The sequence below is a fragment of the Helicoverpa armigera genome, chromosome 29 (genome assembly GCF_030705265.1).
Source record: "Helicoverpa armigera isolate CAAS_96S chromosome 29, ASM3070526v1, whole genome shotgun sequence".
In the NCBI taxonomy this organism is placed as follows: domain Eukaryota; kingdom Metazoa; phylum Arthropoda; class Insecta; order Lepidoptera; family Noctuidae; genus Helicoverpa; species Helicoverpa armigera.
Genome location: NC_087148.1, coordinates 1,718,968 through 1,735,551, shown reverse-complemented (window position 1 = coordinate 1,735,551; position 16,584 = coordinate 1,718,968). Strand labels below are relative to the sequence as shown.

Below are 16,584 nucleotides of genomic sequence, written 5' to 3'. Positions count from 1 at the left end.
TTAAAATAAGGTCATTGAGCCATTCCACTATTAAAAAGCACGCAAACGACCTCAAACAGTAGCGGGACTATTTTGTGCAGTAATTGTCTCCATAATTATTGTGGCATTGTAGGTACCGTGAAATGCTCCAACTTTGCCACCAGGTAAATCTTTGCCCCAAACATAATTTCTATGAAAATCTACTAATTTCACAAAAACTACCAAACTTACGACCACTTTAGTAATATTGGTAGAAAATCGAATATGCATTTGGCAACACAGAATATAACGTTCGCTCGTAACTTCACTCAGTTACCAGTCGAAACTTGTCGAACACGGAGTGTATTTTTGTGGGCAATTTCTGTGAATATTTGGAAGTTAATTTGTGCATTATGGCGAATACACCGGTAAGTTTAATCTATTGTTTATGTGTAAAATAATGTCCTGAGTCTTTTGATGATAGTTTCGTTGCTGTAATTCATGTAAATAAAAAGTTATGATAACGGGCAATGTTACCCAGTAATGTTCAGCCGTATCATTGTCAACATTGCCCGCTTTAACGAAACACCTAGGGTTGACACTTCTTATTTTATTTTTACACGACTATCAAAAAATGGGTGTATGTTTTAGGGTTCATATCTTTGATTTTATAATTTCTAGATGGAGCGCGTCTTAAACCGCAACAATAAAAATGGCGCAGCTTCGAGTCTGAGCATTAGACGCTCATTTATATAGGTTTTTTGTTTGACCATAACTCACTCTATGTAATGTCTGGGGCAGAGCTTGTTATCGGTTTTTTCATATTCGTCAAAGTCAAAATGCTTTTTAATGTAAAAAATTATCTTTTCTTTTCTCTTTTCCCGTCTCTTCTCTCCTCTCTCTCCTCTTCCTTCTCCTCTTCCGTCTTCTCTTCTTAACCTTTTTGAACATAAACTATCCGTATACGCATTTGCATTTTTGTATTTCAGAAAAACACACATAAATCACGCATTAGACAAAGAAAGTCAAGACGAGAACTGGGATCACGAATGTACAAAAATTATTCTTACGAAATGTTGATGCTTGCGTGTGAAGCTGTTCAGTCAGGTCAAATTTCATCAAGAGATGCTGAAAGACAATTTGGAATCCCAAGGCGTACTATAGTTAATAAAATAAAACAAGTACATTTGAAACCCGTTGGTCGCCCTACTGCTTTAACAACCAAAGAAGAAGATCAAATAGTTAAGGTTTTACAAGCTTCTAGCACCTTTGGCTCCCCGCTAACAAAATTAGATCTGAAGCTATTGATTCATGAATATGTGAAGAAAAACTCAAGGGATCATATTTTTAAGAATAAAATTCCTGGTGATGCATGGGTACAGAGCTTTTTGGTAAGACATGCTAATGAATTGACTTTGAGAACTACCCAAAATATTTCAAAGGCGAGAGCTGAAAAGGGATCTCAAGAAATACTTAATTATTTCAAGAATTTAAGTACAACATTGAAAGATGTACCAGCTGAAAACATTGTCAATTTCGACGAAACTAACCTTTCCGACGACCCAGGCTCTTCTAAGAGCATTTTTAGAAGAGGGGTGAAATACCCTGAAAGAATAGTGAATTCCACTAAAGGAAACATATCTCTGATGTTTACAGCTACCGCTGCTGGTAGGTGCCTCCCTTTATATGTGGTTTATAAAGCAACAAATTTATACTCTGAATGGATTAATGGAGGACCGCCAGAAACCAGATATAATTGTACTAAGTCAGGCTGGTTTGACAGCGCCATGTTTGAGGATTACTTTGAAACAATAATTATTTCGTGGGCAAAAGAAACTGAGGGGGCAAAAGTTGTCATTTGCGACAACCTATCTAGCCATTTCAGTGTCAAAGTAGTAGAGTTGTGCGCGCAACATAATATTAAGTTTGTATTCATCCCTCCGAGGTCAACACATCTTACACAACCACTAGACGTTGCTTTTTTTGCGCCTTTAAAAAAGTGCTGGCGTAAAATTTTGTACCAGTACAAGCTCAAAAATCCGACCCAAACTACGTTAAATAAAAAACATTTCCCGAAATTGCTCAATGAATTAATCGAAGTAATTAAGATAAATGAAAAAAGGAACATAATAAGTGGCTTTAGGGCATCAGGAATATTTCCATTGAATCCGCAAGAAGTTCTGAAAAAGATCCCAGAAATGCAAGAGGAAATAATATCATATGGAATCGATCAAGTACTAGTGGATTATTTAACAGAGACCAGGGCGCAAAAGCCTATGCAAGTACAGAGGAGTAAAAAAGTCAATTGTGAGCCAGGCAAATCGGTAAGCATTTCTGATATAAATGTTGGTACCTGCAATAAGAAAGTAAAAAGGCAATCCGTTAAAGTTTCTAGTGTTCAAAAAACAAACGATGAATCTTCCTATTTAGACGAAAAAACTGGCTTTTATGTACCAGGAATTGTTGATCTTTGTTCAGAAATTAATGATAATTATGCTCAAGACTTGGAAAATACTATCAGTATCCCCCAGTGGCAGGATACAAATATTCCTGAAAGTCTTAGCAAACAATGTATTGATGTAATAAATTCTTATTTAAGCCAATCATTGCGTATTGAAATGACAACATCGTCCTCTGACCTTTTTAAAGCTTCAAATGATACCACAAACACATGTCCTGCTAAGAAAAGTAAAATAACAATTCTTTCGAATATTCGCATAAAATCTCCAACACCAGCAAATGATGTTTGTTTGTTAAAAAATGCTACCACTATGGCAGAGAATATGCCGTTTGTAGCTGCGTTTAAAACAGACTTGCCGATATGCCTACAAGACGGGAAGAAAAATAAATTAAAGAAAAAAATAGAGAAGATAAAAGATAGAAACAATAAGAAAAGTAATAGTAACCATGCAGTAAGAAAAAATCGAAAGGGGATAAATTCAGTCCGAAGATGTTCTTCAATAAAAAGAAAACATAAACAATATTCTGATACTGAGTCAAGTTCTACATCGAAAGAATTTTTAACAGTTGATACCGATGAAGAATACGAGACAATAAATGATTTTTACATAGCTGAATTCCTCCAACAAGAGGATAAAGAAAATTTTGAGCCCCCACAAACGACTTCCTTTGGATTACATGACATTGAATATTTTTCTGAAAATCAAGAAAAAATTAAAGAAAATGATTGGATTATTGCTAAGTTTGCTACAAAAAAGAGTTTGAAACATTTTGTAGGTAAGGTTTTATCGATTAATGGTGTAAATCCTGTGGTAAAGTTTTTACGCAAGGTTAAAGAATCTAAATGTGATACAGGAACGACTTTTTCTTATCCAACAGTTGACGACATTTGCACCATTGAACATTTAGAAGATATTGTAACAGTTTTACCCGAGCCAACAATTACTCGACGCGGTCAGATTATATTTCATGTAGATTTCAGTAATTTTAACATTCAATGAAAATTTACTTGCCGAACTTTTCTGAATTATTGTTTCTTAGAATTCCATTTTTCGAAAATAATTTCATAAGTTGGTAAAAATGTTAATTATAATCCCGTAAACTTTAATTGCAACTGAGTGAAATACTGTTTTGAAATATTGTTTTGTTGATTGTTTGACAGTTTCCAATCTTATTCAATCATATATATAGATAAATAAATAATACATAGATTATAATGATTGATACTAGTAGGTAAAATGATAATAAATATACCGTGAAATTTTAATGGTTGTTTTCCCGCAGCGAAAAAATACAAAGCAAGTAGTCCAGTTGATTAATTTTTTTATTAATATGACAAGAAGTTTGTTCTACGAAGTCGAAGATTATTTTGTCTTTATAGTGCGATTTGTTGGCCACTGTAAGATAACTGTATTTTTTTAAACTAATAAAATCTATACATGTGTAATGAATAAACTATATCTACACAAACATAATAATATATAGAAAACAACTATTAAAACACGGTATGCAACTCAGTGCATTGATTAGTTGCTAAAAAAATAAGTTAAATTACTGAAGTGATTTGTTAAAGACTGTGTTCTCCAAAGAATATTTTAGTATGTAGATTGAAAAAGTGAGAATTTATACCATTCCTCGCGTTATATTCGGGGAAAGATAATTATCTAGTTGAAACATTATTAGGTTTACATTTTATAATTAATAATAAAAATGTTAATAGGAGTGTTGACAATTTTTTTAAAGTATAATTTTGATGTTTATGTAAAGAAGCGTTAAAAACAATTTTAAGAATTCTAGAAAAATTAAATAAAATCTTCTCATAATGCCAGAGATATTAGCGTCCAAAATTCGAGGAGATATCGCTATCCTCTTCTCGCTCGAAGTTTGACGGTATTGACGCCACGGCAAAATAATGCCTTCATTTTTCATTATTTTTTTACATTTGATATTTTTTATTTGGTTCATTTCCGTGCGATCTATTTCATGAAAAGTGTAACTATCTGCAATAGGTAGATATACTTTTTGTGAAATAGATTTCTTGATAGAGACTTTGAGCTTGTGAGGTTAAAGACTAATTATTTTTATGTTTTTTTTTTTAGTTACTTACGAATAGGTATTTAATTTTGTTTTGTTTAGTTATCAGATTTCTTTAGTTGATTTAAAAATCTCAAACACAATTACGAGTACTTACGATTGATTTGACTTAATAAACCACTTTGTACCTAAAATGTTTTATTCCCTGACTTTGTAGAAATTTATCCAATGAGACAACCCTGGCACTTTTAAATCGCTATAGAGCGTTTGTATGGAGAAGGGAAAAAATATCAGGGTAAGATTGCCCATCCATTTTAATAGGAAAATATTCATGATATGGCATAACTTTATTTAGCTATCGCTTACATTGCCAGAAAGCTTTAGCTAGTTTTTATGGCATTGAAATAAGGGTTATAATTCCACTAAAATCATGGTGGGTAAAGTTGGCTAAAAGTCCAGATAACTTTGCCCGCCTTAAAATTTGTTTATATGATCAAGAACGCGATGTCAAAATTTAAATATTGGCTAACCAATGCATGCGTTTAATCTTAGTGTTGCCACAGATAAAATATATATCCCAGGTTACATACAAAAATCTTGAAGTATCTTGTTTTATTCAAAAAATGTGGGCAATGTTGGCGTATTTCACGGTATATTGTACCTGTATTACCTGTGCGTAAACCGGCCGCTACGGCGAACGGCCATTACTATCTCGCGTTATTTCTTGAACAGTAGGTATTAGAAGGCCGCTGCAACCGGACAGCAGGCTCGGCCGCGTAAAATTTCGAAACAGAAAACTTGGATATCTTGCTAAAAGTAAAACAAAACGCACCATTTAATTTTTTTTGCGCCATTTTTTTTCAAACTATAACCTAACTAAATTGTATAGGCGCGTTTGTGGGAATACTTGTTCCGTATCCGTGTTCCATTTTTTTCGATCGGGTAATATATATAATTTTGACAGTTCAATGAAAATATTTACGTGTCGTGACGTTTATGAAAAACTTTTTGCGATAGAATAAGTTTTTAAATGTAAAAGTAATGGTTTAGTGACTGTTTTTTGTTTGAAAAAGCTGTAAAAATAATGTTGTGAGTGTGTGTTGTTAAGTGATATAAATGTAAACCCTTGGATTACAATTTCGAGGTGTGTATTATTTTTTTACGATTTATAGTTAGCAGTTTTCAAATTATATATATTTTTATTGTTCACTGTGTTTGAGTAGTATTTGAAACTGTTAATATTGTAGCGTAATGCATAATAAACAGCGTTATTAACTAATTCCTGTGCAATTGCTGCAGTAACTTCAATAATATTAGATTTAGATTAGGTAACAAACCTAAACTTAGGTAAAAAAAAAAAACAATTGAAATCAAAAACCATTTCCAAATAAGTAGATTTAAATTAAAAACTCTAAAGACACAAAATGTTCTTCATAAATTATTTAAATTTACTGAAATTCTTCTAACATAAAATGTGAAAGGTGAATTTAAGCCATGAAAAATGTTTTTCTAGTAATTTAATCTAACATACAGTCATGTCATGATTAGAAAAAACTTATCACCATCTCTTAAGCTTCTTTCCCAACTATGTTGGGGTCGCTTCCTGTCTAAACGGATGCATCTGAGTACCTATCAGTGTTTTACAAGGAGCAGCTGCCTGTCTGACCTGCACAATCCATTTACCCGGGCAACCCAATACGTACGAACCCCCTGGTAAGACTCGTTGTCAGACTTACTGGCTTCTGACTACCCATAACGACTGCCAAGGATGTTCAATGACAGCCGGGACCTACAATTTAACGTGCCATCCGAAACACTGTCATTGGTGTCCAAGATATACTTAGCAAGTACATACAAACTTAGAAAAGTTGCATTGGTACTTGCCTGACCTGGAATCGAACCCTCGCCCTCATACTTGAGAGGTAGGTTCTTTACCCACTAGGCCACCACGACTTCCAATCATGTATCTGACATCCAATCATGATAGTAAAAAACTCATGTTCAAACATTATTTACAAAAGGGCAATTATAGGCTGAATGAATTATTTCCTATGCCATTATTCACCTACAAAAGGAATTAATAAATTCATGTTTCTTTCTGGTTCCTTGGTCCACTTAATTTATGACTGGCAATAAGTATAATTAAGTCTTTAAGAATGCCACCAGAATTATTTTCTAAGGGGCCATAGAGGACACTTGTGGATATACCAACTTCGAATTGTTAGGGTCTATTTATTTTTGAGTGTTATAAATTAACAAAGTAACATAGTTATTTTACTAAACTTCAATACCTAAAAGTTAGGTGCGATTGAACAATCCCAATGGTGCAATGGTCACCATGCCGTTCTGTCGAACATGAGGGCCCAGGTTTGATTTATGCTATGGATGACATTTGTGTAATGAGCATGCTTGTTGGCCATGGTCTGGGTGTTATGATATGTATTGCAGTTGTGTTAGCATCCATAACACATCATGTTAATTAATAACATACTATGGGGTTTACCAACGGTGTGTGAAGAGGTGTCACAATTCTTAGAATACCAACTATTTTACTCAATAAGTGCACCTGTTTTGTCATGAAAGCGTTAAAACAAACAAACCACTTTGTTAAATCATAATAAGGATTTTTATATTTGAATAAATGGAGCGGTTCTGTGGTAGGTACTAAGTACCTACCACAGAACCGCTCCATTTATTCAAAATGAATAATGATAAAATCTTTCATATTAATGCAGTGCGATAAATACTGCATGCTCGTTCGATAGATGGCGTTGTCCTGGTCTAAATCGCGCTACGGTTTTTAGTAAAAAAAAAAAAAATAATTTCATGTGATAGCGCCATCTACCTCTGGTAGGTACTTAGTACCTACCACAGAACCGCTCCATTTATTCAAATATAAAAATCCTTATTATGATTTAACAAAGTGGTTTGTTTGTTTTAACGCTTTCATGATAATAATAATACCTCCACGAAAGTCGTCTTTGGTCCTCGTGGCCCCTCTAAAAGGCAGAAGACGGCACAAACGCTGAGGTTTTTAGTGGGTGCAAGCCCCACATAACCTCACCGTCTCCCCGGGCGGTGTGTGTATGCGTCAGGCATTTTCCTCAGCCAAAAAAAAAAAGGTACTTAGTACCTATGAGTAGGTATAGAAACTTAAATTAAACAGTAAGTGGGGCAAATGTATTTTAGCCTTCAAAGAATTATCAGTGTTAGGGTTCCATACCCAAAGGGAAAAACTGAACCTCACCATGTTAGGTATATCTTCACAGGAAAATAACAAGAACCGTAAATTGATAAATTTTCTAGGTAGGTAGTTGATCAACTCTCAGGCACGAGTCTAACTCGCACTTGGCCAGTTTTTTGTGATTTTACAGTATTTACGTAGTTACAAAGTTTTTGTTTATTTTGCGTGTTTTTTAAATATGTTTTTGGGCCATCTAGACACACGGCAGTGTGTCCGCCAAGTTCGAGCAAAAGGCGACACACCGGCCGTGGGTTATATTACACGAACCATTTCGGGCCAAATTCGACCCCTGTAACTCAAAATCTATTTTATTTACGCATATCAAATTTCTAGTATCTGTTGAGACCCCCTCACTTATCTAAAATACAAAATTTCATTAATATACCTATTGTAGGTCTTGAGATATTGACGTCAGAAAATCGCTATTTTTACTATACACTGATTCACTGATTCACTTATTCACTTATTCACTTATTCACTTATTCACTTATTCACTGACTCACTCATCAAAAACCTAGACCACTTCCAATGGTCGTATTGACTTGAAATTTGGCATGGAGGTAGGTCTTTATGTCAAGGTAAAGGGAAAAATCTGAAAATGGCCAAGTGTGAGTCGGTTTCAAAATAATGAAGGTGTTTTATACCCGGTGTAAATTTATACCCCTAAGGAACTAAAACGAACTAAATTTATCTATATTTATATAATATATCTTCGAATGGTTCAAAGGTTTGTATTTGGTCAAAGTAAAGTAAAAATCTGAAAACGGCCAAGTGTGAATCACTTTCGAAAATAACGAATGTGTAACTTTGATCCACGAACATAATATAATATATGATAACATGTCATGTCAGTCAGTTGGTAAATCTAGTCATAGTTAATCTAGTTCATTTCTTTGTAAGAAACATAGTGCATATTAAAAAATCTAAAAGATAGTATAAATGAGACATTTCTTTAACTAACTTCATCATAAGAAAAAAATAAAATAAACAACCTTACAAAAATAAATGAAATCCCACCCAAAACAAAAATGTGAAAGACTGCCAAGTTCGATAATATGGGAATGCTTCGCCTATAAAAGAAGTGAGATCTGAATAAGTACCAAGTTCCATACACATACCTCAGTTAAAAATAGTTACTTTTTAATGATGATTACTTGGCAAGTTTTAATAGAAAATTAAATACTTGATTCATTGCGTTTAGTAGGTTTATAACAAGGCGTATGAAAACTTGCCAAGTAACATCATTAAAAAGTAACTATTTTTAACTGAGGTTGCTTTGTCTTAACGCCTTTGTACCACGCCTTGTATGCATAATTAATGCCAACTCTAATATGGTACTGCCCTTTTTATATTCCAATTGAAAATATCATTTTAATGTTAGACTAGTCACTTTCCCGCGGTTTCACTCGCATCTCTTGCGAAATACCGTACCGGGATAAAACATAGACTATTACTTGGGAAAAGTATAGCTGCCCAACTGTTACAGCCTTTTCATCGTCCCACTGCTGGGCTGCGGCCTCCTCTCACACGGAGAAGAATTGAGCATTAATCACCACGCTTGCTCAATGCGGGTTGGTGATTTCAGACTATATAGTCCAGGTTTCCTCAAGATGTTTTCCTTAACCTTTTTATCAGTCGTTGGTGTCCAAGATATACTTAGAAAGTACATACAAACTTAGAAAAGTTGCATTGGTACTTGCCTGAACTGGAACCCTCATACTCAAGAGGTTGGTTCTTTACCAGTCAAAAACGACTTTTTGACTTTTTTGAGCTGCCCAACAGTGAAAGAATTTTTGAAGTTGGTCCAGCAGTTTCGGAGCCTGAGATTTTTTTTCTTTAGGTACTGCATTAGTGTAGAAAAATACTTTTGAAAATGTATTTAAATGATTTTCTTTTGTTTCAGATCCATCAACTATAAGCATGAGGCACCAACAAAAAGAATTAACAAAAAGTTTTAAATAATAACAAATTACTATAAAGAGGCCAGTATTTATTTAAATGTAGTTTTTTCAAGTATGTGATTCTCTTCAAAACTTCTTAGTTGAAGGCCAGTAATGTAATATTAAGTTAAAAGTAGAATGTTAAGTTGTGTTTCTACCATGGAGCATAGAATACCGTTCCTTTGTAAGTATTTTTTCCAATTTATTTTAGTTCTTTTCTAGCGAATTTGGCAGGAGTTATGAATTGGGGAAAAACGTTTAAAAATCTTGATTGAGAACCCCCTCTTTTTTTGGGAAGTCAGTTCAAAATAATTTCAATTGGTTACTCTGAAAGCAGTACACACTGAAAATTACTTTGATGATTAGAGAAAATTAAAGCTCAGATAAATAAAAATGGTTTTTGCGCAACGACCCGCGTAATATTTCGTGATGACAAAAAGTTTGGCGTGAACTTTAATTTTGATTGAAATAAATCCTACCTATGTAAGTACTAATCTTCTGAAATGATTGCTTAATGGTCTTTCCTTGCCCCCCAGATCGCGAATACAGCATGTGAGGTGAAGAACGCACTAAAGGAGTTTCATGGTTTATATGGTAAGTAAATACCTATACAGTTACTGGTAACCATAACTAAGACTTTGCTGTCCGTCCGTCGGCAGCCTGTAACTCATGTACCCTGATAGACAGTTGAAACTTGCACAGATCATGTACCTATTATTTTTCCGGTACAACAAAACTACTGAAAATATATAAAAATACTACGAGTATATCTTAGAGGACTTCCCTACAACAAAAGTGCTCAAAACGCTCGTTTCATAGATAAAGCTTCTGCTAGTGGCTCACCCGCTTTTTGAGGTAATTCCTTACCGCACTCGGATATAAATATATTCTATATGCTATTCTGATATATAAGCTATATTGCTGCCAAGTTGCATCAAAATTCATTGGATAGTTTTGTGCGAAAGGCGAACAAAATACAAACTTTCGCGTTTATATATTAGACGGATGGCACACAAATATTCGTACATGAGGCCTAGTTTAAGTTTTCTTAACTAAAACTAGCTTCAATCCAAAGATGCCACATGTAAGCCTAATGAGCGGAGATTCGCCGAAGGTGTGGTAAGCAGTGTGTCAAAATAGAGCGGCGATGTCCTGACCTTGCTATCTCGACCATCGCTACTAGTAGTCTCACTTAAGGGCAAGATATAGTCCCAAGCTTAAAAGAACTCAATTCGCGTCGGTGTTATGGAAAGTTTTCACCAAAATGGTTCGTGAACAAAAAAGTGTGTACTCGTCGGCAGGAGTCATTTTACAAATGAATGTTTCTTTGAAACAGATGCACGTAGATAGGCAAAGATTTGAATTTGTTAATGAGGGTAAAGTTCGCGCGTCATACAATAAGGGCTTGCTATTTATTACATACATAATTTCATGGTTAAGTTTTAATCGTTTCTTTTTACAAGAAATAAAAATGAGGCCGTAGTAGTGGTTGGATCCAGTTGGAGCTGGATCCAACAATCAGCCTTACAAAAGGGTATCATGTTGCCTGGATTACTACGTTGAAAAAGTCAGATATGCAGTCACTCCTTGTGAAATATTAGTACATAGCTGTATCCGGTAAGACTGAAAACAGACCCCAACATACATAGTTGGGAAAAGGCTAGGCAGATGAAGATGAGATGGTTAAGTAGATCAGGAGATTATCCCAATGTTTGTAATCTACCTCTTCATAATATTAGTTTACTAGTCTATATGATGTTAAAACTACAGTTACGGTTATAAAACTAAGAGCTTCGCCTTACGAGACGAGCTCATCAACGAAGTCGTGTCGCAACACACGATTTGATACATTCGGACACGAACATGCCTTTTTATCGACCTTACTGTACTTGGAAATGTAACTTCTACACCTTCAATTAAGTTTCAAGACGCCCTTTTTGCAGCTGGGAGAATTATCCGTAATAGTACTTACCTATTTACTGAAAGAATCCAGACTCGATGTATTTCATACTTAGGCCTTGATGAAATTTTACAGAGGGTTGAAATGGAACTTAATGAAAAAAATATCGTTAGCCTAGCTATGAATTATTTTGTTGTACCTACTTCCCAAAAATGAGCAGGTTTCTAGTTCAACAACGTAATACAATTTTTATCTTTGCTTGACGTGTGGTAGTTAAAAAACTCTCTTATTTTTTTACTCCCAAAGATCAGGTAGTTCCGCTATCCATCCATACCAATATTATGGTGAAAGTTATGTTTGTATGTTTGCCCTATTTATTGAGGAAGGCTAGACTTTTCACCCGGTGGCGTGAATTAGCCACCTCGGGAAGCCGGTAAAACTGCTGCCAGAAGCTAGTTCTTTCATATTGACCTTTTATTTGCTAAAAGTACCACAGTCAAAGTCGCAGAACAATACTAGTTACACTTATGATTCGCCTTTTAAAACTAATCCACTTAATAAGATCGTGTGGCAAGCCACGACTCAGCCTCTTTACTGACCTTCGTAGGTAACTCTTTGAGGTCATGTTGTATCCTCTTCCTTTTTGAAATACATGTTTATATGTTAGTAATAATATTAAGTAATCAGAACTTACCCGCGGTTCTTCTGTGTCCCGAGGGAACTCACTTCTGCACCTGGATATGTACTAGCCGATGCCATTTCTCAGGCTCTACACTACACCATCTATCAGGTACCTAATAATTCTCATCGGTTCAGTAGTATTGGCTTAAAACTGTTACCGTAAAAAATAAAGACCATATACTTAGTTACTTTTATGTTTATTATAAACTTAAAGAGTTTATTTGGCTGAACGCGCTAATCTCAGGAACTAGTCCGATTTTCAAAAATCTGCCAGTGTTCGTGGAAGACTTGATGGAAATTACTGTTTTCCATGTGTTCGAATTTATTTCCTCGGGACGCGGGTGAACTCTAAAAATATAGCGAGTGATGCGAACCTGTGAATCGGTATGGGTAAGCAAAACCACATTGTTTAACTAGTCACTTATCTCAATATAAATCTGACCGTCCTGCTGCGGCAAAACTCTAGAATATTTCAACGGATTTTCATGGATTGGTGAAAACTGCATGAAAATCCGTTGAGTTATTCTAGAGTTTTGAGTTTTATGAAGATTTAGTTCTGTAATTTCGACACATTATATCCGAATCTCTAATGAACAATAGTATAATGTTATCATTTAAATTCTAAATCAGCAGATGAGTAGCAGTTTACCTTTAACTACTATACAGGATGAGTTGGCGCCACTAGGTGAAGGCCGAACAAGATGGCGGCGATGCGCCTGCGCAGAACTCCTGTAGTCTTCTATCCATACTACTTAATATAATAGAGGATTTTTTGGTGGAGGTTTTGAAGGTTACGAACCTACTGAACCGATTTGAAAATGCTTCAATTTGAATATTGCTAAAACTATTACTGTTGGAAAACTAGACTAGCTCCGAGTAACATATGTCATATTAGGTCTCTGGGGTGAAGTTCTCACGGGATGCGGCTGAAATTCGAGAAACAGATAGTTACGTTTATGTATGTGAATCAGGTAGTTTAAGCCTCTTATGGTTTTTTATACGCAACTAGCCGTTTTCCCGCGGTTTCACCCGCGTCCCGTGGGAGCTACTGCTCGCACCGGGATAAAATATAGCCTATGTTACTCGCAGATAATATAGTTTTCTAATGGTGAAAGAATATTTAAAATCGGTCTAGTAGTTTTTGAGTTTATCCATTACAACCAAACAAACAAACAAACAAAGTTTTCCTCTTTATAATATTAGTAAAGATATAAGAGATTCGCCACAAGAAAACTTAACTTCGAGTCAGAAATCATAACTAGTTTGTTTGTCGTGCTTCTCCGAAACGGAAAATTTTGTGCCCACTGCTGGGCACAGGCCTCTATCACATAGAGATATTTCAAGATGTACCTATAACAAAACTGATAAATCATGGTTTTGTTACCTTAGTTTAAATAAGTTCAATGAAACTCATCAAGATGCTACAATTACAACTGCTAACTGAACCGGAAACTATACAAGTCTTCCACAATGTACATATGTATGTAAACATACATAGTTCTGCTTAATATGGAGCCTACATGTAAAATGACAGCTGACCTTGTATGGGAACTGAATACACACGGATTGATAGGTTGTGCAATGTTGGTAATTCTGCTGGGAAAATACAACTAGATTGGGTATATGCAAGTGTGAAACATACATGAAAAATACCTGGCTGATTTTGATAAAAAATGACAGTAATATAGGTATGTAAACTTGTATTAGAACAACATATGTAGTATTTACGCTTTTTTTCGAGGGAGACTCTCACTGTAAAAGTCGAATGCTATGTCGAGCTGAAATTGCTGTGTGGTTTTTTAAGAAACTTTTACAAAGCTGCCCAGAGTTTAGAAGTTGATGAGACACTTTTATAAAACGGCTGGCAGGAGCTAGATGCGAGAAGCCGAAAATGGATCTCAGTGGCGTGCACTTGGAGAGGCCTGTGTCCAGCAGTGGACTGCGATAGGCTGATGATGATGATGATGATAGGTACACTTTGGCGTCAGAGACCTCGTTAATGTCAGTTTTGCTTATAATCTCTTTCTGGTGATATAGGATTGACGACCCATCGCGCGCAGAGAGTGAAGGAATAGTGAGTGCACCTGTGTCCAAGCAAATACTTGTGCCCTATTAAATGTCCTGAGCCATTCGCCTCCGGTCTAGATGCCGTCACTATTACCTATTCGTTGGGAAAAGGCTCGATGATGAAACAGCCAACATGTTCGCTACCTATCTACTCCGTGAGTCTCACAACACATTTACTTCAACAAATGTATCGTGGGAACAACATAGCATTTTGCGCTTTCACTCGACCGCTTGAAGCGTTCGCTTGTCAATCTTCACGATGCTAGATTTACTGCCTAGCGCCGATTTGCGGTTTTGGTTGTAGTTTTTGTGGATATAATATGAAACATAGTGCTCACTTAGGCCGTTCTATCTAAAGTATGTAAGAGCTAGCGCGCATTGGTGACTATTATCACCGTGACAATTGTGGATGGATGCCAGATGCCACCCAGTTGTCACGTCGTAACATGCGCGCATATTCATACACTAGCTGTTGCCCGCGACTTCGTCTGCATTCTCGTGCATTTAATCGTTCATTGCTCATCCCCGTAGGTGATAGCGTGATAATATATAGCCTATGTGTTGAACCGGCCCCAGGTAATATTCATGCAAAATTTGATTTAAATCCATGCAGTACTTTTTGAGTTTATCCGGGACAAACATACAGACATACAGACAAAAATTCTAAAAACTACATATTTGGGTTCAGAATCGATTATGGATCACCCCCCAAGTATTCTTTTAAAAAAAGATTCAATGTACAGTTTTGACTTTCCTATCATTTTATTATATGTATAGACATCCACGGACTTAATAAGTGCCAAAATTTTCACCATGACAAAAGTCACCAGTGCTCGCTGGCTCTAAGAGTCTGGTTCGATTCTAGGTCATGAAGTACCAACTTTACTAAGTTCTTACTTTCAAAGTCTTGGACTCTAATGACTGAGAAAAGGTGGAGGAAAACAATTTGAGGAAACCTGGACCTTAATGTTGGGAATTGCCAATCCGCCTTGAATGATTGCTTCTCTGTACGAGATAACTCCTTACATTGGGATAGCGTATAAAGCTGATGATGATGAAGGATAGTCAATATGGAACATAGCACAAATCAACTTGATGTCTGTATGTTTGTCAGTATTTAATAATGGTATTATCTTGTTTCAGGATGAGAGGGAGGGCGCGGGGCGTCGTGGAGGCGCCGTGCTGCCCTCTACAATGGAGGTGAGTACCTCCCATTACTTTTACGACAACCTTTACCAGCCTAAGAAAGGGCATTGGCTACGATTTATCCGGGTGCTGAAGTAGTTTCCTTAGGGTAGGAAGATAAAAGAGGTACAGAAATGTGAACGCGTCGCGTTGGTGCGACTCCATGACCATGTGTTCGCTCATAAAGGTTGTTATTCCACAGACATTTTAGAAATGTCCACAGGTCTGTTAATGTTTTTAGAGCTAGTAGACCAGAAGAAACATTTGTGTACGTCCCAGTGCCGCTTTCCGGTGCCTTTAGTCTTACAATATTGGCTTCAACTTTGGAGTTAATCATCCTCCGAGCCTTTTCCCAACTATGTTGGGGTCGGCTTCCAGTCTAACCGGATTCAGCTGAGTACCAGTGCTTTACAAGAAGCGACTGCCTATCTGACCTCCTCAACCCAGTTACCCGGGCAACTACTTTGGAGTTAATATTTGCAGTAACAGTTGGCATAAGGTGTATAACTATGGGAATGAGCACAGGTGATGACCCTATCTATTCACCATGATATACCGTCTGATGTATTGACGCCTGACAACCCTGAGTGACGACTGTTAATTTTATAACCAATAAGCTTGTGGTATTGGATTGCATTTAGTTTGTCATCACAGTATTTTATATTCTTTTTCTTCTCGTCTCTATCAATCCAAAGGTTGTCTGCAAGAGTTCGTTGTAAGCGATGAGACCGCCCATTATGTCACCTTCTTTTAATAGTTCTGCTGTAATTTGTGTCTTTAATGTGCTAAAGCTAATTTGTCTGCGTGTAAAAAAAATATATGAGATATAATTTCTGAAAATAAGTTATAGTTATAAGTTACAGGTCACATCCGATAAAAAAAAACTTAAATAAAGGTAAACCCTTTGGTTTTATATATTATTTAAGTTTTTTTGGCACGAAGGACTAAGAATGCAGAATTCTTCATCTTCCTCTTATTTAAAACTACAGCGTCGGTTATTTTATTTTTATACAAAAAGTTCCTAGTTTCTGCAAAAGATACCATTTTTGAAGCACCTATGTATAAGTAGATAATCAAAACCTATAAAATGGTAAATATTCTAGAAAATTCTATCA

The 16,584-nt window shown here is 35.8% G+C and overlaps 1 protein-coding gene and 1 long non-coding RNA gene across 2 annotated transcripts in view; both read left to right on the top strand.

Moving 5' to 3' along the window:
* The first annotated feature begins 110 nt into the window (after nucleotides 1–110).
* On the top strand, nucleotides 111–4,646 carry LOC126054213 (uncharacterized). Its single transcript, XR_010277960.1, has 2 exons — nucleotides 111–386; nucleotides 948–4,646. It is a non-coding gene; the product is annotated as an uncharacterized LOC126054213 (long non-coding RNA).
* Nucleotides 4,647–5,107: 461 nt separating this feature from the next.
* LOC110378525 (Krueppel-like factor 8) overlaps nucleotides 5,108–16,584 on the top strand; it is a 46,967-nt gene continuing 35,490 nt past the window's right edge. The window contains exons 1-4 of the mRNA XM_064042564.1: nucleotides 5,108–5,596; nucleotides 9,600–9,820; nucleotides 10,173–10,230; nucleotides 15,428–15,484. Of these exons, the coding sequence (XP_063898634.1) occupies nucleotides 10,219–10,230; nucleotides 15,428–15,484 (69 nt within the window). The 5' untranslated portion in view covers nucleotides 5,108–5,596; nucleotides 9,600–9,820; nucleotides 10,173–10,218. The remainder of the gene's footprint in view (nucleotides 5,597–9,599; nucleotides 9,821–10,172; nucleotides 10,231–15,427; nucleotides 15,485–16,584) is intronic.